This window comes from Pteronotus mesoamericanus, unplaced genomic scaffold (assembly GCF_021234165.1).
Source record: "Pteronotus mesoamericanus isolate MK-2021 breed Mesoamerican mustached bat unplaced genomic scaffold, CSHL_Meso_final contig_347, whole genome shotgun sequence".
Taxonomy (NCBI): Eukaryota; Metazoa; Chordata; class Mammalia; order Chiroptera; family Mormoopidae; genus Pteronotus; species Pteronotus mesoamericanus.
In genome coordinates this window covers 9563996-9587776 of record NW_026555137.1, presented here as the reverse complement: position 1 = coordinate 9587776, position 23781 = coordinate 9563996, and the positions used below count along the sequence as shown (strand labels likewise).

The 23781-nt window shown below is 43.4% G+C and overlaps 1 protein-coding gene across 3 annotated transcripts; it reads right to left on the bottom strand.

The window, feature by feature from the left end:
* Positions 1 to 5011: 5011 nt before the first annotated feature.
* Positions 5012 to 23609, bottom strand: BROX (BRO1 domain and CAAX motif containing). 3 transcript variants are annotated; one of them, XM_054576626.1, is made up of 13 exons: positions 23218 to 23609; positions 21098 to 21215; positions 18137 to 18243; positions 17696 to 17789; positions 14828 to 14923; positions 13625 to 13697; positions 12607 to 12712; positions 11835 to 11924; positions 10307 to 10392; positions 9339 to 9420; positions 8869 to 9019; positions 8021 to 8180; positions 5012 to 7133 (listed from the first exon to the last, which is right to left on the bottom strand). In XM_054576626.1, exons 2-13 carry the CDS (start codon positions 21196 to 21198, stop codon positions 7047 to 7049), a joined length of 1233 nt encoding a protein of 410 aa, XP_054432601.1. In that variant the 5' UTR covers positions 21199 to 21215; positions 23218 to 23609; the 3' UTR covers positions 5012 to 7046. The 3 variants fall into 3 exon arrangements, with proteins under 3 accessions (XP_054432601.1, XP_054432602.1, XP_054432603.1); XM_054576627.1 differs by lacking the exon at positions 23218 to 23609 and adding an exon at positions 22742 to 22869; XM_054576628.1 differs by lacking the exons at positions 21098 to 21215; positions 23218 to 23609 and adding an exon at positions 19981 to 21090.
* Between the last annotated feature and the right edge of the window lie 172 nt (positions 23610 to 23781).

Here is a 23781-nt window from a genome sequence, read left to right as displayed (position 1 = left end):
TTCAAGTGATTTATAAGTGGAGACAAAGCGTGGGTGCCTGTGTGCGTTTGCCAAACGGCCTCTCTGATCACGTCGGACTTTTTGAATTTCTACTGGAAAGGTTAAGGTTTAGGCGACTTCACCATTAGAAAGAAAAATAATGGAATTAGCTTTAATTTACTCGCATGACACGTAGTGAAACATGGCAATAGCCTAAAACCTCAAGAACCAGGAAATCATTTAAAGTTAGTTTCTTGATTCAAAAGACTTTTTCCTACGTAATTTGCTTACTTGGCGATATCTGGGGCTTGGCGAGAATTTAGGGCTTAAATGTCACTGAGGGAGAGGAAGTTCGTTTCCCCTTTCCCAGCATTATCATTGGATCTTAGAAGCTTCCAGATAGAGCTGGGCAATACTTTTTCTCCACCTATTACTTTGCCTCCATAAATATACAAAAGGCAGCGCTACACTACCTTCTCCAAGTTCAAAGATATAAAAATGAGGTAGGATGGACAGGGATGGTAATGACTAAGGCTAGGTGGCATGAAAGAACAATTATGGCCCAAGAGGGAACCCACCGCAAAAGAGGGGGCGTCTGGATTGGGGATAAGATCAATACCAGTATCTAGATTGTTACTGGTGAGTCTGGGTTCTGGTGTGACAATGGCGAACGGTGGAATCCCTCCCTAGGGAGTCACCCTGGTAACACGGTGGTGCTTGAGGAAGAACGGCTGTGGTCTGTGCATAGAACAGTTGTAACACTAAAGAGTTGCATATCCTCGAAGGCTCATTTTTTGGGGGGCGATGCTCATGACTAATACTACAGGGAAGTGTTTCGCCGGTCCGTTTGAAGACCCACCTGGATGAATCAGCACGTGGAAAGTGCGGGAACTGGCCATGGGGGTGAGCAAAATAGACACTAAACCCCAAGCAGGTGGTTCAGCCCCGACCCAACACAGCGAAGTAAGGGGCACGGCCACTGCCGAGCTCAAAGCGTTGGTCTTGCCTTGAACTGTAAGGCAAAACCCCGGTGCTCCGAGAGCCTTATGATTCTTGGTTGAGTACCTGAGTCCGTAGGAATAGTTAGGAATAAAAATGTATGTTAGGCATCCATGGCTGAGTCAAAAATCACCCCACTAGTTAGCAACCTTGAAACAACAAACATTCATTGTATCGCGGGTCCTGTGAGTCGGGAACCCAGGAGGGGCTCGCCTGGGCGGTGCGGGTGGCAGGCGGCTGCTGTGGTCGCCGGAGCTGCGATCCTACGCAGGCCGGAGGAAGAGCGTTGTCTGCAAAGGCTGGCAATGTCCAAACCCGCTCCTGACACAGGCTCCCCCTAACCCTGAAGCCGTATCTATATCCCGGGCACGCGGAGGCCGGGAAGGCAGCAGCACGGCTCCCAGAAATGAGAGACAACCGGCAGCCCCGGTTCCTGGAGAGGCCCGGGGCCCCATCAGCCGCGGGACTGACTAGGGAATGACGGCTGCCATGTTGCAGCCTTGGGATCAGGTGGCGCTGGGAATGGAATCAGCCCACCTGGGCATCAGAGGCATGGAGGGCCCGGCTGCCCAAGGCCTCCGGACCCGGTGCACACTGCCCTTGCGCTTGCGGTGCGGGTCGGAGTCGCCGGGAACCTGCAACAGTTCAAGGGTCTTGGCAGGCCTGCGCACCGCTGCATCGTTCCGAGACGCAATCTAACCAAAGGTGCCTACTGCCCATGAAGGCAGACCCGGGGGCACCGCGAGAGCGTGCCCGGGGCGGGGCCAGGCAAGGCCGGATGCTGAGGGACGCCTCTGCTCCCAAAAGGCCTCTGCTTCCACGAGCCTGCTGCAGAGGAGCAAACTGTGCATGCGGGTTCAGCAGCAATTTGGCGCTGGGGGTGGGGGTGGCGTGGCGGTTGGGTGGGGTCAGGGGGAAGCGGGGACGAGGTAGGGTGCAGACTCGACAGGCTGTGACCCTGTTCTGGGCCAGGACCCCATTCTGAAGAGGCAGAGTCCCTGTCACCGACTCCTGGCAGAAACCAGGCATCCGCCAACGCACAGGCCCGCAGTGCACAAAGCCTCCAGTTCTCCCCGAAGCTGGATATCAAGGAAACGGGGAAGTCTTGCTCAGGGACCTAGCAGTCCTGGAAGGAAAAGACACCTGGGAGCCCTGGCTTCCGGATAAGCCTGGGTCACCATCAGCAGCCTTTCCCAATTGGCAGTGACTTTCATCACCTTTGTTTGCAGCCTCAGTGTCAAATCATGGTGTGGGGGGTGAGGGTGTCGCCGCCACCCAGGAAAATATCCGGGTAACTAAAAATCTTAAATTTCAGAAGTTTGTGAAAAAGTCCTAGCAGCCCCTTTATAGTCAGATTACTCCGCTCAAGACCATCTGCCAATACAAACATTTCCAAACCGAATGAAGCCCTGGATACCAGACACCTGGCTCCCGCAATTATTTTACAGACTAATGATAGCTGTTGGGTCTCTAGAAAACACTAGTTTCTGTTCTACATGATAATAGCATTGTGCATGAAAGAGACATATATACATCTTTTAATTCCAAAGGGCTTTTTTAATCAAAGGGAGGGGAGGGAGAGAACCTGACTCACCTGCAGTTTATTTAGTGGACGTTTTCTGCCACCTAGTGAACAATTTTGGATGTGCTACAGAAAGTCGTCTTGGTAATCACAGTGCCCCTGGTGTGTAGAGGGGACTCAGTAGTGAAGAGTGTGGGATCTCCTTATTTTTATTTACAAAAGCCTTGGGAGTATTGCCACCTTCACACCAAGTACCTACATATGGATGCTTTTAAGCGACCTTTTTCAGAGGACCAACTATTTCCTACAACGTGCCTTAATATGAGTGCCTCTATTCTTATTTCCTAAACACCCTAAATCTAGTTTATCGAGAATTGTTCCTAAGTATATAACGCGATTAACAGACTGTAACGTCTCCCTGACCTTTCGGTGTTAAGAGTGCCTTGGGGCTCAGTGATTGGATCTCTTGTGTTGTTGTTGTTGTTGTTTTTAAATCTACTGCCTCGAAGATCTTATGTGTGGCTTTAAGTGCCACCTACACACACATTTTAATCTCCAGGTCAGACTTCCTCTTGCATCTCAGATTCATAGACTCTACTGTCCACTCAGGACTCTTCCTGGGTGTCTGATGAACACATCAATCCCAGCCTGTCTAAGTCTGGGCTCAACTTTCAGCTGCCCTCCTCTTCCTGAAATACCTGCCTTCCCCCACCCGCATACACACTCGCATCTACTCTGGCTGTCTGCTTATTTCAATAAACTGCAACCTATTCTTCCCATTGCTCAGACCGAAAACATTGGGAGTCATTCTTGATTCCCCTCCTCTCACCGCACCTCACATGAAACCCGTCAAGAAGTCCTTTGGGCTGTTGTGCTGTTTTGGGGATGCTCAGCCCCTCACTGTGCGGCAGCCAGGCTGGTCTACACCACCGTCTCTCACCGACAGGAGTGCAGCCTTCTCATCAGGCCCCCTACAGCCTCTGCTCAAAAAGCTCTCCCCTGCTTCAAGCTCTCTAGGGGGTCCCACCTCACCCAGAGGAAAAGCCCAGTTCCTGCCGTGGCCTCCAAGGCCATCCATCTGGCCCCTACCACTCTGCTGACCTCCTCTAGGACCACCGTCCCCTCATCCATCACTCCAACCACAGGCTCCGTCTGGGTAGCCAGGGGCCTGGGCTGTGGGCTCTTCTCCAGGCTAGTCTTTCTCTCCACTCCCTTCAGGTCTTTAACTCAGAGCATCTGGTTAGAGCTCCTCTTCCAGGGCACCTTCCCATTCCCTTGACCACCACCACCACCACTGAACATCTTACCTCCTCCGCTTCTTTTGTCTCCTCGGTGCCCATCACCATGAAACACATGCTCTATTTCACTGTTCTGGTTTGCCTCCCCCCTCCCTTCCCTTCCCTCCCCTGCCCCGCCCTCCCACCTGAGTGGGAGGGGTTTTACCTGTGTGCTCTTTGCTGTATTTCCTGTCCCTACAATACCTGACACCTAGCTGGAATTCAATGTTTAATAAATGAATCATACATGTAGCTCATCTTCATGTTCATAGATTAGAATAAGAACAGATATGTAATTTTATTTCCTGATGTTAAAATGGCTACCTTTTAATATACTTCCCATTACATTTACACACTAATCATTTCAATTGACCCCTTCACTGAAACACGGCATTGTAATCTGTATCAATAAAATAACCTACTAGTTCTAGATCTTAGCATTCAACTTTGGGATGATTATACAGATTTCCTCGAGTTTCCAGTCATCAAAAATTGTTTCCACTCAACCAGGTTAAAATGCAGTGAAGAATCGACCTAAGAGCCCGTCAGCGCTGCTCCCCTGGGCCACTGCGGGGCGGTCTGACCTCCCTGCTTCCACCTTTGGAGCTTCCCCAGGCGGCCTAAATATCAAGCCTCTGGTGGCAGCGATGGGACATACGAGACCCCACAGAGCAGTGTTCACTAACGGTGACGATGCAGTTCTCCTTTATGCACACACTAAAGGAGATAAGAGATGTAGCATTCTAAAGCACGATTACTCTGGAGAGTAAGGGACTATTTCTGGATATGGTTTCATTTCTGAGTATATTTATATAGCATTGAAAATGCCACCTCATTTCCAAAGTACAAAGTTTTCTGGAGTTCGGCACTGTGATAAGCTCTCTAGCCAGCTTACTTCAGCACACAGCCCTGGATCATGTGGATAAATAGTAGGACAAGGTGTACAGGCCAACTGAAGCCCTACTTTGAGATTAAGAGGTGGCAAGTACCAACAAACATACACAGAGGCCAAACAGGCCGAGGCATGTTGGTTATTTAATGAACTCATGTAGCATAAAACAACAGACACAAATGTATGTGATTATTGTTACTGTGAAAAATTACAGATTTCACATGGTATTAAATGCTACCAGCTTAATAAATGCAAAAATATTTATAGAGAAGCAAATAAAAATGCAAAGAAACTGTTAGTAAAATTACTTTTATTTTCATAAATAAAGATAATCCATTATACAAACACCACTTTTAGCACGTTAGCTGTCCTTCCCCACTTTGCATGAAGTGTGAAGTGTATGCAACAGTCACCTGGAAGTTACACCTCTCCGCACCCTTCATGCAACTTCTATTTCTCAACTTCCCTAAATTCCCAACACTATTTCAAAGACTATGATAATGGGATTTTTCAGTCACAAAGTCTCACTTTTGCTGAGTCAACAGAATATTTATCTGCTTATGTCAAAGTTGCCAATTACGGATTAAAAAGCTGTACCACTGCCATTTTACCGAAGCTTTGAGCACATGCCACATTTTCATTCCATATATGGTAGCAGGATCCAGTGATGTTAATGTGAAAACTTAGTAACTCGGTAACAAGCACTAGTATCCGAGATAAACAGATCCTTTGGCTGTGAGTGAGACGCTGGCATCAGATGCTATTGAACATTTTGTCAGTTAACGGCATATAGCAAACAAAGGATTTCGTAATAAAATGCAGTGAAATTTAACTAAAACATTTTTACTACAGACAGCAAAATAAACTTAAATGTCTGTTATTACTCCACTTCTTCTAGAAACTGCAGGTTCAGCTACAAAATGTTTTACAGCAAGGGGTATTCCCACGTATTATTTTTGGTTGCATTTCCATGTTATTTTTTGAAAAACACTGATTCTATGTGTAAGTTATGATTTATCATTTGAATACGTTGATTCAGATAGGCATAATTATTTATTCTTCATAATGAAATGTTTATTCCTATGTCAACACTTGATGTAGATTGTGCTTATTTCTGCAAGTTGCTATGTGGATGCAAGGGTTTATCTGCGTAAGTGCTCAGCGCGGTGCCTCGCACGTGGTAAGCTCTCAGTACGCACTGCTCTTACGGTTTTTATTAAGTGAGCCAATCCATTTATAATAGGAAAATTAGCTAACGCTCCAGGAGAATAATTAAAAGATGATAAATCTACAGATGTATGATTTTTGTTAACATATTATGCACTCACTATATCCCAAGTCTGTATGTACACTAAATTGTTTCAATAAATACTATTTTTAAGATCATACTGTACCTGTATGCTTCATTAAGGTTTTGCTATGGCCTTTGGCCTAAAATAATGTAATTCTGACAGAAGGTGTGTATTAGAAAACTGTATAAAAACAAGGTACACTGAAATCAGGCAATGAAAGCATTTTACTGTAACCTCTTAAACAAAACAGAGTTACCAGTGTAATTCAGAACAACCCTCCTCCTTTAGGCCTGAAGTTTTCTTTTACATCATGCAACATTCCACTTCTCCAAAGCCCTTTTCAATTTTACCTCCCCTCACAGAGACACATTAGGAGCTGTCACACAGTTCTGTCCTGAGTGAGACGCCCATTAGAAGGAACTCGCAAGAGCCACTGTGGGTGTCACTGAGGCCGAAATGAAGCGCAGGGCTCCCAGGAGAGAAATTCTGCAACAGCCCTCATGTTCCTATCAACACTGACTTTTGAGTAAACTACAGATGTGATCGCATGTTAAGGGTTTGGGTATAAAATTTTCCTGATCTTCAATTATAACGACTTCTTTCCCCACCGGGAAAGATAACTAGCTCCGAACACAGGCCTGAGCTACAATGAACAAAATGGTGAAGGGGGAAATAAATGCCTGTCGAAAACAGATGCCATTCTTCTGCTATCTAATAAGAGGAAGGAAAATAAAGTTTTTTGTGAAGATAGAAAAACCTATCCCAAAACACATGATTCTGGCTTATGTTAACCTATAACATTACTACCAAAAGTTTGCGGGGCGGGGGGGGGGACGGGACCCAACCCTCAAGGACACTCTTCAGAGGCAGAAGAACATCTTTCACACGTTGTCGTGGTTAGCAAGGAGTGTGGAAACAAACAGGAACCCTCGCGGCATATTAAAAGTCTAGACCTAAATAGAAGGCAGGTGCCCTCTGAGTGCGCTACATTATTCTACAGGCTTCAGACAAATCGCTTCCAGAGGCGTGAACGGAAGGCCCACGGTCTATCTCATCTACCAGTAGAGAGACCCCAAGCACACATCTTAGGAGACGGAACACCCCGTGTCCTTTTGAGGTTTGACGTCTGGTTCTTTCACGGGTTTCACTGCTTCCTCTGGTTTGGGTTTGGTCTAGGCAGAAAGAAAAAAGCGGTGTAAGAACATACACTAAGATCTGGAAAAGAGACACTAGATCTTTCCACGTCCAACGTGGAAGAGCCGCTACATGAACTTACACAACACTGAGATGAACAGCGCTGTTCCAAAGCTACGTATCACCTGAATTTCAGACGTAATGGGAAAGCAGCCCATCAATGAGGATGCAAACCTATGGGTGGGCACAAACCCGGCTCGAGCTGCTCTTCCTCTTTCGGAGGAGACCGAGGGCCGGCTTTATGCGTGAGGAGCCTTTCATGTTTGGGAATCGCTCAGGACAGCGACAGGCTGCCTCTCAGGGCGTCACTCTGGAGGCTGAGCAGGACAGAAAGGTACTTACTTTAAGGAATAATGGTTTTCGTATGCATAGGAGGTCAAGCCTCAACATCTCCACTTACTCTGTCATCTGACCTAGGACAGCAAGGTACTAGATATAAATGAATGAAAGCAATCTTATTTTTACCCCTGGATGATTTCATGGAATGTTGAAGTTCGGTCAAATGTTCAGTTACCCTGCGCTACGCTAAATCAAAAACAGAGTATTGCTATAGCAATATAAACACAGACAAGGCACCCTGCTTAGACCTGTTCTCCCACACTCTTCTTAAAGGAGGCTTTGACAAATGGGAACAGAGGCAGGACAATGTGCTGAAAACAAGGCCAGTCAATTTGGCAGAAAGACAGAAGGCGATGAAGGCCTAGAGCTCCGATTCTGAGACAGTCCTACAAGAGTCCACCAAGCACTGCCGTTAGCTCAGTTAATATTTGGAGGAACATACATATCTGCTTATACAGAGAAAAATATCAAAACGCCAGCTCTGAATTCCTAACGTTTGTGAGTGCATGGGAAAACCCCATCTTACGCTGTCATCCTTGGGTCTTTTGGTGAGGTCAAACGCAGCCAGCGTCTCCGGGGTCCACTGTGCACTCGTGGGAGGAAATTCAAAAGGCACAGGCTCGACGAGACCGTAATTTGCTTTGAGTTCCAGTTGTGGGGCTTCTGTTGGAATTTTTTGAAAGTAACTGCAAAAAGCCATTTAAACAGCAATTAGTTCATTGATTCATTAACCATCTGACTGCCTATTACACTCAAGGCCCTGTGCAAGAAAAAGACAAGTCAACGATGAACGAAACAGAGGAAAACATTGTTATCTACCAGCGGACTTTGGTGGTGATCTACAGTCTGAGCAATGCTAATTCAGTAACAAAACTGGCTGACAGAAAATTAATTTCCCTGCTTTACAGACGCCTGAAAGCAGAGTGAGATGACTATGCAAAGGGAGTTGTGAGGGTATGTATAACATTTGGAGAAAGAATGGCAGGGAAACAAAGAGAAAATTAGGACAGTATAAGGGGACTCTGTTACCAATGCATGTTGAAATTTTAAAATCTGCTTTTATATATCATCATCAGAAGCAGAATAAAAGTCTAACACAAGTGAACGCTATTACAAATTTAAAGAAAAGATTAATGCAGATCTTAACTGCAATCTGACATAAAATCTTTGGAAATAGATCAATGCAGAGTCCACCCTCCTCTCCATGGACTGACTACCAACCATGGATTGAAAAGTTACAGATATTTACCAAAAATAAAAACCACAAACCCGGCATATAAGTGGACCCAAGCAGATCAAACGTATGTTTTCCAAGAGTCAACTGTATACTACTGCATTATTAATATTACTAAAATAATACTATGCTGTACTCACATAAACCCATTTTCTCTTTGACATTTTTCCAGGGTATTCTGCACAAGATTTCCAAGTTTCGTGAAGAACAAGTGTCCCGAAGGCTTGACTGTTGGTCCGGGCCCTTTGGTTTCTCCATACTCTTTGCATAACGCTTCTGCTTTTGCATAAACTGCATGCGAAAGGGATAAATGGGTTCCAACTCATAACTGATTATTTACACTAAAAAAGCTTTAAACCAGAGAAGGTAGGGGATTTTACTGCTCTCTGCCTGGTACAACAGCAGTACCAACGACAGTGCAAGGACACGCTGGGTCGGTGCCCTCTACAGAGTCCAGGCTTCTGAAACATTTTTTTCTTTTCTCCAGTTACCTCACTCATTCCCACCCCCTTTCACGAACTCAGCCAAAATCTCTTTTAACTGCCTCTTCCCTTTGTGATAAAACATTTGCTTTTAAAAAGGGAGTTGATACTCTGGCAGGAAAACTTACGTTTCTCTGCTTCTTGGAGAGACCGGATTGCTTCACCGCATTTGTCGCTGGCCAACAAAGTCCGACCATGGTAACAGTAAGCCTGATAAAAAACACAGGTTCCTATTCATTCTCTCCCAGATGATGCTCTCTGCTCCCGCTGTTCTACACATGCATCAGATGAACCAGTGCCTTTGTCCGTTGTCTGACGTCTCAGTATAATCCCTCACGTTTATTTACTTGAACAGGCTTTCCCTCATCTCTGTTAGTATCAGAAGTGGAATTACATCAAGTCTTTGAGCCAAACTGGCCTTTTAACCGTGGGCTGCTGAAACCTGCTTCTAAACTTAGGTGCCGTGGATAAAGGAGGGATGTCACTGTGCTAATGCAGAGGGAGAGGAAAGGCGGGCAGAAGCCAGGAGTAAGCAGGCTGTAGGAGAAATGCATCGGCCTGAAGTCTTTGAATGGCTACGTCAATAGAAGGTTAGCACACACCTGGTCTAACGCAGTGTGCTTGGAACAGATTATAAGGTGAAAGGAATGAAAATATCTACCTAGATTTGAAAAAGGTTTTCGATGATCTCTCACATGATATCCTAACCAACAAAACGAATATTGATAAATTTGTTTGGTGGGTAGAAGAGCCCAAAAAGTAACTTCCCAGAGATGCCTATTAATGGTTCTTCACCAGCGCAGGTGATGTATTGCATGGCATCCCTTAGGATTAGCAGTAGTAAACGTCTTTGTCAGCGCGCAGAATGAAGTGAGAGAATTCTCACGAAGTGTGCAGGAGGTTCCGGCCTCAGAGTGGGTTTCCAGGAAACAGTAACCCCATTGCTAGCGTCCAGCTCTCAACTCTCCGCCACCCCCTCCCACCCGTGTAGGCTCACAATGGCGGCCACACGGCCCGCCCGGCCCTCAGGGACCGCCCGGCCCTCAGGGGCTGGCCAGGCAGCCATTCGTAGTGCCGCAGGGTTATAAACACTTACGTAAGCTGTGTAGAAGCACGTTTTCAAGAGGAGATATTTTCTCCATTTGGCAGAGTACGCAGGCTCCAAACTGGACAAAGTATGATCTAAAGTTACATTTTAAAAAGCAAAATATCATTTCACCCTGATTCGCTAGAAGGTTTTTCAGTTCACGTGTTCAGATGCTAAAAGCAGAACGCCATTCAAGTCTAAAACTCAAGCATTTACACGTTTTTTATAAACCTCACTTTACTTAAAGTGATTTATTTTCCCGATAACTATGGTTTGATTACATAATAGGATTGGTTAAATATCAGGGTCCCTCTTTGATGGTTAATGTACCTTAGGTTTAACGTAACGATAAAAACAGATATGACCAAGAACTTCAAGGTAAATATGAATTATGTTACTATCTATTTTTAAAAAACTTTATATAACCATGCAGAGTAGTTCAGTCACTCAAGTCAGAAACATGAGGGACGCCCTCCTAACTCCCCCATCACTGAATCTCATATGAAACACCCCCCTAACCTGCCACATGGCTCTCAAATCTGTTCCTTCCCCTCTGTTTCCTATTCGCTGTGCTCAGCCTAAGAGCTCAGGGGAGTGAGCCCATTCCTCATCTTACAACCAGAGGGACCTTTTAAAATTCAAATCCAGTGAGTCAGATTTACTTTCTAGCTTTTCGTGAATCCCAGACATCTACCGAGTAAAGGCTGGCCTTCTCAGATAGGCTTGTAACGGGTCCATGATCTCACATGTGCACACTTTCCTAACCTTTCCTCCTAACACTCTTTCTGTATTTTAGTCAAGAGGATCTGTCCAAAGATCCCACAAGGAGCTAAGTTCCTTTTTATCTCTGTACAGACTACAGATTGTTCTCTTCCCATATGCTGATGCTTCCTAGTAAACTTAGAGCTTCTATTTATATTTGAAAATAAGGCTAAAACACCACCTTCCTGTAGGATGCCCTCGCTAGCACGCCTAGATGCTTTAAGCAACCTCTTATTTCAGGCTACAATAACGTGTTTGTCTCCTTCCCTAGACCGTGAATCTGTTCTACTGATCTTCATATACCCAGCAACTAAAATGATAACCATTCCATAAACAGAAACATGTATGTGTTTTCTACAAAAGTGAAGGGAGAGAAAAACAGGCTAATGAGAAATGGTCCAGCGTTCTAGACCCAGCTTCCCACCTGCTAGCAGTTAAATTACGGATCAGTTATATTAACTCTCTGGATTTCAGTTTCTTGTCTCACTAAGGACAGTAACTATAAGGTTGTTATAAAAACAAAAAAAAATTTCAAAAGCAAAACAACTGATTATTAGACATAACTGGTTAAAAAGTACAGTGTCGCCCTTTCCATGCAAAGCTATGCAGCGATATTAACTATGAACAGTTCTTTTATTTTCTTTTAAACAAAAGTCATAAAAATAATGCAGATGTTATTCTGAGAATCTTTTTGATGTGCTTGTTCTCTATTTAGCCAAGAGGTTAATCTGAAAATCTAAAGACTAAAAGTATAACAACTGAGTTATACACTTACCAGCTTTTTGATAGAAATTGGCCGTTTCATAGGCGAGAGCAGCAATTAGTCCAGGAGCATGTTTCAGTTCGATTGCTCGAGCAATTGTTACTGCAACCAAAATACAATAAAATGAATATATAATTAAGTTCACTTGCAGTCACTCTAAGTTCCATTAATAATAGCAAATAACAGTCCAACAAACTATTTGGGATTTTAATTGCTAAAAGTTTTAACATGAAAAGGTACAGAAAACGCAAACATAAACAGAAAACAATGAGCTTGTTGGTTCTTTATATAAATCGCTAGCCATTAACAGCCAGTCAGAAAAATTACTACTATAAAATAGCATGATGTAAGAGGAAATACATATTTTCAGGGCACTGGAATCTGAAAAAAAGCAGAACAAAAGCCTACAAAGTTTCTTTATTGCTTCCACCTAAGTCTTCATTTATTTCCTGTCATTCAAAGGTGACGATTTCAAGGCAAGACAAATAGTGGAAGAAGAAAAGAACCGAGCAAGGCAGAGGGGACGAGATGAGCTGCAGATTTAGTTTTGTGCTGTCGGAAATAGCACGGAACCAAAATCCTCTTAAAGGAGCCGTCAAATGAGGAGGCCTTTTCCTGCTCACTCAAAATGAAGGCAAATGCTAAAGATAAAACCATTTCTCACCCTACATTTTCTAAAACCTGAAACTCAGTTCTAGCTAATTCTGATTAAACAGTATGTTTTTTTAAATGCCAATACAGGCTTTCTTCAAAAATAAAAAAAATCTTCCACCATGTAGGATACCTTCCTGAGCCTCAGCCTGACACTGGACGATGTAAGCTTCGATGAGTCGCGCTTCTAAATCTCTCCCCTTTTCCGCAGGAGTGATGAGCTTTGGGATGTGACTTTCCTGAAAGAGAAAGAAAACAAAGAATTTTCTTATTTATCTTAACTGAGTTGTGAGAGTTGAGGAAAATGGAAGCTGAGGCATTCAGTTTGGGGATTTATCAGAAATTCAGGATACTAACCAAAAAATGTGTTAGGAAGAAACACTAAGCTTACAGAGAACAAAAGCTCCTGCATAGTAAAATTTTTAAAGCTTTTTATAAGCGTTTGTAAAGATAAGAGATTCAAGAGCAAAATCTGGGTCACGCGGGCCTGGTTAGATACGCGAGTCACACTTCCACCTTAGAACGCGGTTCACTAACAGGAGCTGAGCTCCCTCCCGCACCGCAGCCGGCGCTGTCCCCTCCCATTAGCAACAGCAGCCAACTCAGGAGCTCGGCTTTGGCATCACTGCAAAAGCGTCCCATTTGATCCTACGAAAACCCAGCACTGGTCCCCAGGAAATGGTGGTTTAATCAGAATGAGGTGGGGGTATTTCTGGTTGGAAATACCTTACTCTTTCCCCTCATTCCCACATCTCAGGCAATCGAATATAACTAGTGTGTACTGATCGCCCCTCTCGGGTCCTCGCTGGGATACAGAGAACACACTCAGAGGCCCCGTCCTGCAGACCTGGGGCTGCTCCGGGCCACGGCTGCGGCGGCCACCAGCGGCGGGAGGGGACTGCCACCTCTGTGCTGTGTTTTCTACCTTTGCAGAAGAGACAGAATAAGCAGAGACTTACAACTTCAATTTTCTAATTGTGAAATTCACTGATGATTTTCTACAATGGAGATATTTGCTATTCTACAGTTGGCTGCACTCATCAACAAGGTCCTTACCATAAGGAAACCAGAACACATACTAGTATTTTTTATACAATGAAACAATGTCCCTGCCCCCCAAGCATCATAAATATATGTTATTATTATTTTACCTTTAAATGTTTAAAAATTCCAGCTGCAATTTTTAGGCTTCGATGGACCTCTTTCGCTTCCTCTTCTGTTATGCTTAAAGACAGTGGTCATGTTACTTAGAGGATAAATCCCGTTTCTGTAGCAAAACCAGCAACTACTACGTCATCATATGACCAAATTAGTGATTTATGTCTCTCACTAGTTTTCCTCCTTTTAGAAAATCTAATTTGACATATAACAAATGCACATGAAAAATATCCAAAGAGAAGAGACTAGAAATGAGACAAGAGACCTTGTCTAGAGGCCTGAAACCAAGGCTTCTTGTTTTTCCTTCCAGATAATCTTCTGTGCATAAACAGGCACGAAACATGCACACACTTAAGAAACAGAAATACACGATATTCACTACTCTGTTCTTCTCATCACTAAAATTACTTTAGAGATAATTTTATTATTTTTTAGAGACAATTTTAAAACAACACATACAGTCCAACTTCCTTTTTAGTTTTTACTTGTATTACATTTATTGGGGTGGCACTGGCTAATACAATCACATAGGTTTCAGGGGCCCAGTTCTAGAAGAAGTCCTCCGTGTAATTGTACTGTGTTGCTCACCATCCCAGGTCAAGCCTCCCTCCGTCAGCTTCACTTTTAAATGACTGCATATTATCCCCATGTTCAGATGCACTGGAGTTGGCCGGGGATTTCGTACTATTAATACCTTCTTCTACTACTATGAAATCTGTATCTCATTTTATTTCACAGTCCTCTAATCCTTCAAAACATGCTTTCCATACTTATAAGCCTTTGTATTTCTTTTTTGGTGAACTGCCTGATTGTCTCTTGTTTACTTTCACTTGATTTCTTGGTCTTTTCGTTGTTGATTTATAAGAGTATACGTTATAAAAAAAAATTTGTAATATATGTACTCCACTTTTTTTTGACCCATATGACATTTTAAAAATTCTGCTTATGTACTTTTACATAATCAGACATTCAATCTTTTCCTTTTCTTGGTACAGGGTTTTATTTAGAAAGACCTTCCCCATGACAAGATTATTTTCTTCCCCTTTTGACAATGGGCTCCGTAATTCTGATACTTAGAACACTAACATTATGAGACACGCTTTCACTTACTGCAGTGCCACTTTTTATCAGTAGCCTACACTTTTTAATAACAAAGCTCCACGTATTGGAATGTAAACTGTCCCCTTTTAACTTACTTTTCTTTTCCAGCCAGTCTTGAAGCATATTTAGTGTACCACAGAGCGACATTAAATCCCATGGAAATTAATTCAAAAACAGCATCCTGCTGGGCACTAGAATTATAAACACGATTGTTAACTTCTCTCAATTATTAACACATCTGTACATGAGGCCCACTGAACACCCAACTGACAATACAGAGCTCTACACACTCACTCAAAAGTGAAAACAGTCCTTGTGTGTAACACAGATGGGGAGATAAGACACACACACAATGAGCGAGGAACGGCTACATACAACAGCCCAGTATGCACTCCATAATAATAAATGTGAGACTAGCAGTTGTTCCCAGAGGTTGCTCTATATCGAGTGGCTTCAAAAACGCAGCTTCTGGGACCTGGCCCCCGAGAGTAAGAAAGCCTGGGAGGGGCCCAGGGTGCACATTTCTAACAAGTACCCAGCTGACTCTGGAGCGGGTGGTTCTTACACATTGCAAGAAAGCGGAATCGAGAGGAGAGATCGTTTCAGGCCAGACTACTTAAAACAGGCTGAATGATATTAGCAGAACTGAACTGTGCCCTGAAAGATGGCTTTGAGGGCAGCGGCAGGTGTCCCAGGTGGGGAAATGGCACTATTAAAGCATAAAAAAGTGTAAAGATTTTTCTGGAAACAAAAGACCCAACTATCTTGATTGCAGCAGAGGGTTTGTAAAAAGAAATCGAGGAACAGAGGGCAAGAAGCCAAGCTGAAAAGAAACTGAAGAGGATTTTGAATGCTAAGCCCATCAGCATACTACAAAGGTCTTTGTATCTTGTTTCCTCCAGATTCTGTTACTAAATATGAGACAAAGACGGCAAAAGCTTATTAAGCAAATAAGAGAATACTAATTTTAATCACTGTACTTCTGCTGAGAGACCCCGAAAATGCCTTATACATTATCTCATTTATCTCAAAGGGCAAAGAAAACAGAATACCTTCATTGTATACACACACTATTAAGAAAAAGAAAAATTACCCAAAAAGAAGAATCATGATTCTATTTTGTTGCCCACATCTTAAAAGGGAACGGAGATGTGAAAACTTTTTAGATTAAAAGCAAATTAAAAAAAAGTTATTTTAAAACATATGCTATTCAAAAATAACTTATGAAATACCCTGTTTAATATGTTATAATATACAAAAATAGGACAGTAATGAATGAACTTAAAACAGTTTTACCCTGCTGAAAAAAACTGAATGCGTAGTCTAACAGCTTATTCTTTTCAGCACTGAGACCTCTCAAATGTATCACCTCTGGTGACCTAGTGGGCACCTCCAATTTATAACTTTACTTTTAAATAATACGATAGTTTTGCTAAGTGATGGTCTCCTGAATAACTCCTCCCTTTTCCCCTTCATTTATTATAATCTGCCTCACTCCCAAATACCCCACTTTTATTGTATCACACCTATGGAGCAGTTGGAGTACATAGAGTTAAAAAACATTTTTCAGAAAAGATATGCTCATTCTACACTCAAAAGTGCATTTTTTTTTTAAATGGCAGGTAAGTAGCAATCAAGGATAAAGTAACTTAAAAACCTTGGATGTACTGAACACTCAGTAATACTCCTGGAGGCCTCGATCACATAACGGCGCTGCCCCGTGAGGCTGCCGAGCGCCGCCACAGGAGCCACCGCCTGGCACGGCGGCGGAGGGCGTGCAGCGCACACCGCCCGGGCATCGGCCGAAGGTTTCTAGCGTAGTAACGATAGAGGTTTTTGATTCCGTGACAAAGAAAAAGAAAACTTTCTAATGAAAAATATTCCTGAATTTTGGATAAAGTATAAAGGAGTCACAGAAAACAAAACAGAAAATGAGGTCTTGGAAAACCTTAGTGTCCCAGAATATTGAATGTGGAAAGGATCCACAGTCCCCAACTTCCTACCCAACGTATGAATTCCACACACAATATTCCCAAAGAAGGAAGGAAGCTAACGTCTACTGCATGGCTATGAAGTGCCTGGCATCGTGTCGGTCCTTTCACGTAACTTCTCCTATCCCGTTCCTCACAAATGCCGTGACCCTGGAACCCCATGCACGTGCAAGCAGCTGGCGCTCACGCTCCAGCCGCGCTGGGACCCCGGCCAGCTCTGCTCGACCCCAGGGCCACACCGCCGGCCCCGCGGCACCTGCCCGGTCTTCCAGCGGCCTGCGTTCCCTCCCTTCTCATTCTAGGGAACGGGAGTTCCAAAGCAAACGGAGATGAAGATGCACAGCCATTGAAGAAGCCCAGGGGTGTTTTAAAAAAAAAGTAGTTACATTAAAATTTAGCACCATGATGATCTGCTTCCTGTTATAAATAGATCTTTTGTAATTATTTTCAACTGAATGACCAGAAAGTTCTGAGGGGAAGTTTTTAAAAAGAGCCAAAACGGTGAAAAAAATAAGGAAGAAAACCAATACTGTGAGCAAAAGGGTAGGGAGCTGGCATAGAATTGGGGAGAAAGAGAGGAAGAAAGAGAATGACCGAAGACATCTGCATTCTCCATCAGAGAAGAAGAGTGGGGGGAAAACCCAAAGTCTGCCCTGCTTGTCTACCAAGAATGAAAGCTAGCTCTGGTTCCAACTTCCCAAACCACTCTGTGTGTTACTAAAAGTCAAGGCTATTCAATTCTAGTTAACATTTGTATTGATTATCCGAAAAACAGATCTGGCCCAGAAGTATTATGTTTTTATTCAACACAATATATTAGGAGTTTACGTGGAATTTTTCAAATTAATTTCCTGATAACAGAAAATGCTGATGAGAACTGTATTTTATTTCTTCCAATACAGGGATTATGAGTTAACCACTGGCTAAATAATACAAAACTGGCTTCAGTTTAGTGCTGTTAGCGCTGCTTACCTTGGAACCTGTCCTTGTAGTGTATCGGTCCACTTGAAATTTTGAATATAACGTAACTTACTTTCTTGGCTAGTATCCAATGAATTTATGAAACCTATAAAAAGGTACAAAACATTTCAGATTTAGAAGCATATCAAATATTCTATTTAGATCAATTTTCCAGACTTTTCCAGGTACCTGAATGAAACTCCTAACCCCTCTCTCCCTGCCTGCATCTCACGCCTTCTCCTAAGGTAACATAACATGAAAAAGGTACAGATTTAATTTTTAAAACGTTAGAAAGACCACGTACGACCCTTACATTCTCACATTTCTGACCCCCAAGCACACGAAAGAACCGAGCGTAAAAGGCTGTATTGAGATTTGAAAAGTCTAGGAATTAAGTGTGAACTTCTGCATAGTTGCCTGTTAAAAACTCCAAAGTTCGTATAAATAACCAACCTTGCAGAAGTGAGAAATAGGAGTCGGCCGCGTTCTTCATCATTTCTGGGCTGCAGCTCAGATCGGTGAACAGCTCCAGCAGCCTCGCCCTGGAGGACCGCAGGTCGCTTGCACGAGACAGAGAGAGGCGAGGTGAGCAAGCCAAGTATCCACGCGGGCGTGGCCTCGGCACTTCACTTGCAAGTTTTAAAACAATATGCACACACACACACCCCCTCCTCTAAGGTATTACTAAGTACAAAGAAATAAATTTAATCAGGACTAATACTGGAAGTAACCGAAATTCCTAGTAACAGTTGTTTTAAAAGTTAGGCTGAAATGGCCTCTATCCAATTAAAGGGGCAAATCATGGGTATAACGTATAATAAAAATACACAGCAAGTTTTAATTTAAAAAATTAAGCAAATATAGCACTTACGATGGAAGGAAGGAATTAAGAATGAGTAAACTAAACCGGCTAGCTCACAATAAAATTTCAAAACATGGAAGTTGAACATGTTTGTGCATGATTTTAGTTACCTTCTTGAAATTTCAAAATTTGACGTTGTATCAAAATATTTTGTTAAGTAAAATAGCCATATATTAAAAATGAAATCATATTCTATAGTGCAATATACACATAAAGAATATGTAAAAAAAATGTGGCCGTTAGACATTTTAAAACATCTCCCTTCTTTTACTTCTGTGTAGCAATAAATGTTGCATATCCACTGTTTCCTTTGAAATTCTTTTCTCCTTTGATTCCAGTAACTCCAGGTTTTCCAGGTTCTCTTCGTATCTCTAAACGTCCCTTCTCCATTTTTTCCTATGTCCCCTTCTTATTCCCATCTCCAAAAATATTCATTCTCTGGCTTTCCACTCTTCTCTCTTCTGAGGTCTCATTCTATCGGTACAACTTTATATCCAATCTTAGATCTACATCATCAGCCCTAACTTGGTCTGGTTCTAGTTCTACATCTAATTTCAGCAGGCGACTCACTGAGTGAGAGTTCCAGAAATTGTATTACACTGACGGTGACTGAGACACTGTGCGTAAATGACAACAGAAAGACTGAATTTAAATTGTAAGCACCAAGAGAGCAGGGATATATGTATACCTAGAACTTAGTAGGTGCCTAGGACAAGGTACATACTCTTTGTTGGGTAAAAGAATTCTAATGTTTCAACTGCTTTCCGATGTAGAAGGGCCATAAGGCAGCACCACTGTTTAGGAGAGAGCACAGCTTAATCTTGCATGGTCGACATGGAGAGTGTACTCACTGGTAACAGCTCTAAGGAGGCTTATTCCAAGAAACTATAGCCCAACAATTACAGCTGACCAAACATGGGATGGGTGACTTTATGGATGTGCCATTTAGCTAGAAGCTGGAAAGAAGTAATTCCTGAACTAGGAGAAAATTTTAATTCTTAAGACCTAGTTGAGACTCAAATAGTTTGCTATCAATTTCCAGTAAGTACTCAGTCATTTGCAACCCAACTCATATCAAGCTATGGTCATCTTAAAACGACACAATCTGAGGAAAATGTATCTTAGAAATATCTGATGGAGGCTGTTCGTTTTATAGATGAGCAGTTAGACCCACAGAAGTTAAGAGGCTCGCCCAATGCTACAGATAAAACAGTTACACTGGGACCACCTTGAGGAGCCTAAGGTCCTGGCTGGGAGCTGCATCCTGTTCCTGGTCTTTGTGCAGCCCACAGCGTATTTTTTGTAACAATGAACACGGAAGAACAGGCAGCAGTGACTGCAGGTAGCCCACAAGGCCTAAAATATTTATTATTTAGCCCTTTAAAGAAAAAATTTGTCAACCTCTTGTCTAGATTAGTTAAGCCAGTGTTCCTACCTTTTGCTCCAATTACTTCTTTCCACAAAAAAGCAGAACTATCTTGATTCTCCTTTGCTGATACCATCAATATCTTGATGACCTAGGTTCTAGATCCCACACAGAATGAATCTCGATTTCAACTTCCCAGAGGAAATCAGCCAATCTGTCCAGTTGACTCCTCCTTTGAAATATCTCTTGCATCTCTCTCTTGTTCCAAACTGCTCTAGGACAACGGTTTTCCTGGTAGAAATGACTTGTCTTCTACGTTTTTACTATCTAAATCAGCAATCAGCAAACTCTTCCTGTAAAGGGTCTGAAAGTAAGGACTTTAAGGTTTCTGGGTCATAAGTCTCTATTGGAACAGCTCAACTCTGCTGCTGTAGAAGAAAGAAGGCAAAGGAAGCCTTAAAGGTATGTAAATAAATGTGGGTGAAGTGGCTGTGTTCCACTATTTATAAAAACAAGCACTGGGCCCTAGCTGGTGTGGCTCCGTGGATTGAGTGCCGACCTGCAAAGCAAAGGGTCACCAGTTCAATTCCCGATCCGGGCACCTGCCTGGGTCGCAGGCCAGGTCCCCAGTTCAGGGTGCGCGAGAGGCAACCACACACTCGTGTTTCTCTCCCTTTTTCTTCCTCCCTTCCCCCACTCTAAAAATAAATAAATAAAATCTTTAAAAACAAAACAAAACAAACAAAAAGCACCAGGCCAATCCTGCTGAACATAGTTGGCCAACCCCTGATCTAAGCTATACAATATTTTTAAACTCCTTTCTCCTATACAAACACCCTGAGGTCTAGTCAGGTCCTAGGGTAATGAACTTCCTATCTAGCCAATTAATAATGCCCATAGGTAACTTCGTGGAGTCTCTTGTACCACTTTAATATATGCAATAGCTTACCTCGTTCACTGTGATTGCTTTAACCTCCCTGACACTCACTGACCTAAAATTCAGGACACTGGCCTGATGCCTGCCAATGTTTAAGTCATCTATAATTTAACTCTTCATGTCATTTTTAAGTTTGTAAGGAGTCTGAGGTTAGGGACAGTGTGTTACATCCTTCTGTACTGCCCATGAGGCCTAAATCAGTACCTTGTCTCCAAGGGTGGCTCAGACAATACCTGTTCTAAAACTTACCTGCAAATTTTTGAAGCAGCAGGACCAGTGACTACCTCATAGTAGTTAAAAGAAACAGGAGCAGTGGCTTTTAAGGGGTTCCTGTGAAACCAATGTGTCATTTTTCTCTAGACGTTTCCTAGCAACAAAAAAAAAAATGTATAAAAGTTAAACAAACAACATAAACAGTATAAAAATAATCACTTTTAAAATAAAATTTTACTACAGGATATATACATTTTTACTATATAACACATATGTATATAAATAAAATGCTTCATTGCTCTAAGTCAATCTTGTTTCATCTATTTAATAGTAGTATTTGTATAGATCAGGCCTACTTATAGGACATTTGCCCACAATAACTGCAATGTTAAATATACCGAAGCCACAGTGTTTCAACCTTAACGTACATAAAAATCACCAGCCATGGGGTGTCTTGTTAAAATGTAGGTTCTAATTAACAGCCTAGGGTGCGGACCTAAACTGCTGATGCTGCTGGTCCCCAAACTACACTTTCGAGTAGCAAAATACCACATTTTGGTTGGACTGCTGCAAGCAAGAAGGGCGCAGGCTGGGTAAAAGTAATCTCCAAAACAGGTTCAAGTGGTGTCCTTATTTAGACTGCTAAGGTTATTTGAGAGAAATAGGCTTTAAATTAAGTATATTTCCCACATGATACTGACTGGTTATAACATGTATTCTATAATAAATATACTTTCCAACAATAACTAATAAGAATCAATATTTTCATAATTAAAAAAAGATACTTGGTCAATAACTTCTATCCCTAAAACTAAAAAATGTGAAAAACTACATAAGTAAAATGCCAACCAAAAAAAAAAAATTAAGTTCCATACTTTTTAGGTTAAAAAAAAAAAAGGGTGTATGTCATTTGCCTAAAAGTCCTTGAAGGCAGATAGTGCAGATTTTACAGGAAGGTCTAGCTGAAGACTTATATATGGCAATTAGATTCCAGGAAGTAATATACAAGAAATTCTGATAAGATTTATTAATCTGAAGGCATTGCACAAAGCTGTCGATCAATTTTTCATAATTGGGGGAAAAAACCGTGGGCTGCACAGGGTATGAAATATCTACTTTTAGCACCTCCCTTCCGCTATTTAATTATTCATGACAATACCGGTTTTGGAGAGCACCAGATACGTAATGAAGAGAAAAACGCATTGTGCTCTCAGTAAGACACTTGACAAGTTCATTTAACAAGTCTTTTAAAAAATACACATACACTCTTCTAAACATCCACCATGCAAACCACCTTTAATAACCTCAGTAAACTAACACAGCACCTAAGTACATATAAATCAAGCCTTCTGGAGAAAAGTGGCACTCAATGCACTGAATTTCGTGGCTGCAAATTTTCTTCAAATACTCTTTTAAAGCGGCCTCCCACGTCCTGGATGAAATTGTCCGAAGTCGTGTGTCTCTTTGTACTGTATTCCCTGCCCTAACTTTACCTTTCTGAGACCCGCCACTCCAGTTTCCAGGAATTCGCAAGGCAAGGTAGAGGGACGCCACACCCACCCGCAGGTGCGAAGGGACCTTTAGAGATCGAGGCTGCCACCTAACCGCCTCCAAAGGAGGACTCGATTACTGATCAAGGACCCCCACTCCGAAGCCCCTGGATCCGCGGGGGGAGCCCACCTGAGCGGCGCCCCGCGCTTGGAGTGTCCACTTCCTGTTTACCACCAGGCTCTTCCTCCGGTGCCCATCCCGTTCCAGGCAGCGGGTGGCTACCTGCGCAGGCGCCAGCCCTAGCGCGCCCTCTTTCCCAACATGCATTTTTCTGGAAAGCCGACACTATCCACCCGGGAGGGACCGACCGATGACTGCCAAACAAACCCGTTTAGCTGGAAGCCCCCCAAAGCTGGTGGAGACGAGGGCAAAGGGATTCCGCGAATCTAACTGTTAATACTATTGATTCGCGAGGTCAAAATGGATTTCCTCTCTTTATTTGGTTTCAAGGTATTTAAAAGAGACTTTTGGGGATCACTATCCGGGAGTCTACGGAGACTGTGTAAAAGGTGCATAATAGGGGGTGACCCCGTGGCCTGGGACTCCAGGGAAGGGACAAGAGTAGGGATATTACTGGGAAACGACCATCCTCTTGACATACTCACCCGATTTCTCGTAGTCTGGACTCAGTCTTCCTAAGGGAAGAAAGGCTGTGCCCAAGTCGGCAGGCGAGAAAGGGAGGGAGGCGGGGAACCGGCTACTGAGCCAGACCGACGCGGAACCGGGCCTGCGCCGAGCCGGGGTCACGTGACCCGGCGGCCATGACAGCTACCGAGGCGGCAGCGCTGGCCGCTGGGGGGCGGAGGCTGCCGCGTTGTCGCAGCCCCTTCCGATCGCGCTGTTCCCGGGCCCTTTCCTAGCTGCTCCGCCCTAGTCTTTCCTCTGGAGCTGCAGTCTCTGGTCCCGAGAGGAAGAGCGGAGGTGGTCCGGTCACCCCAGCCGAGAAAGATGCTGCAGTAGCACCACCGCCGCTGGGGGACCGGGGCGGCCTCAACCTAACGCGGGGCGGGGCCTCGGGGGCGGGGCCGCGGCGGGGCGGCCGCCTCCGAGCCGCAAAGTTTGGCTGTGGCGGCAAATGGGCTTGGGCGGCTCCTCGGCGGGTGGCGGTGGTGGCCGTAGCGGTTTCTCCTGGCCCTGTTAATGTCGGGGCCAGGCCCGGGGAGGATGGC

What these genes read in the sequence shown, in the direction of transcription:
- BROX (XM_054576626.1), bottom strand. Translation starts at nt 21,198, where the DNA reads ATGACACATTGGTTTCACAGGAACCCCTTAAAAGCCACTGCTCCTGTT. An exon ending in GAATTTTTAAACATTTAAAG is followed by an intron (nt 12,713 to 13,624) that starts GTAAAATAATAA and finishes TTTCTCTTTCAG; the next exon opens with GAAAGTCACATCCCAAAGCT. An exon ending in CGTGCTTCTACACAGCTTAC is followed by an intron (nt 9,421 to 10,306) that starts GTAAGTGTTTAT and finishes GTTTTTTATCAG; the next exon opens with GCTTACTGTTACCATGGTCG.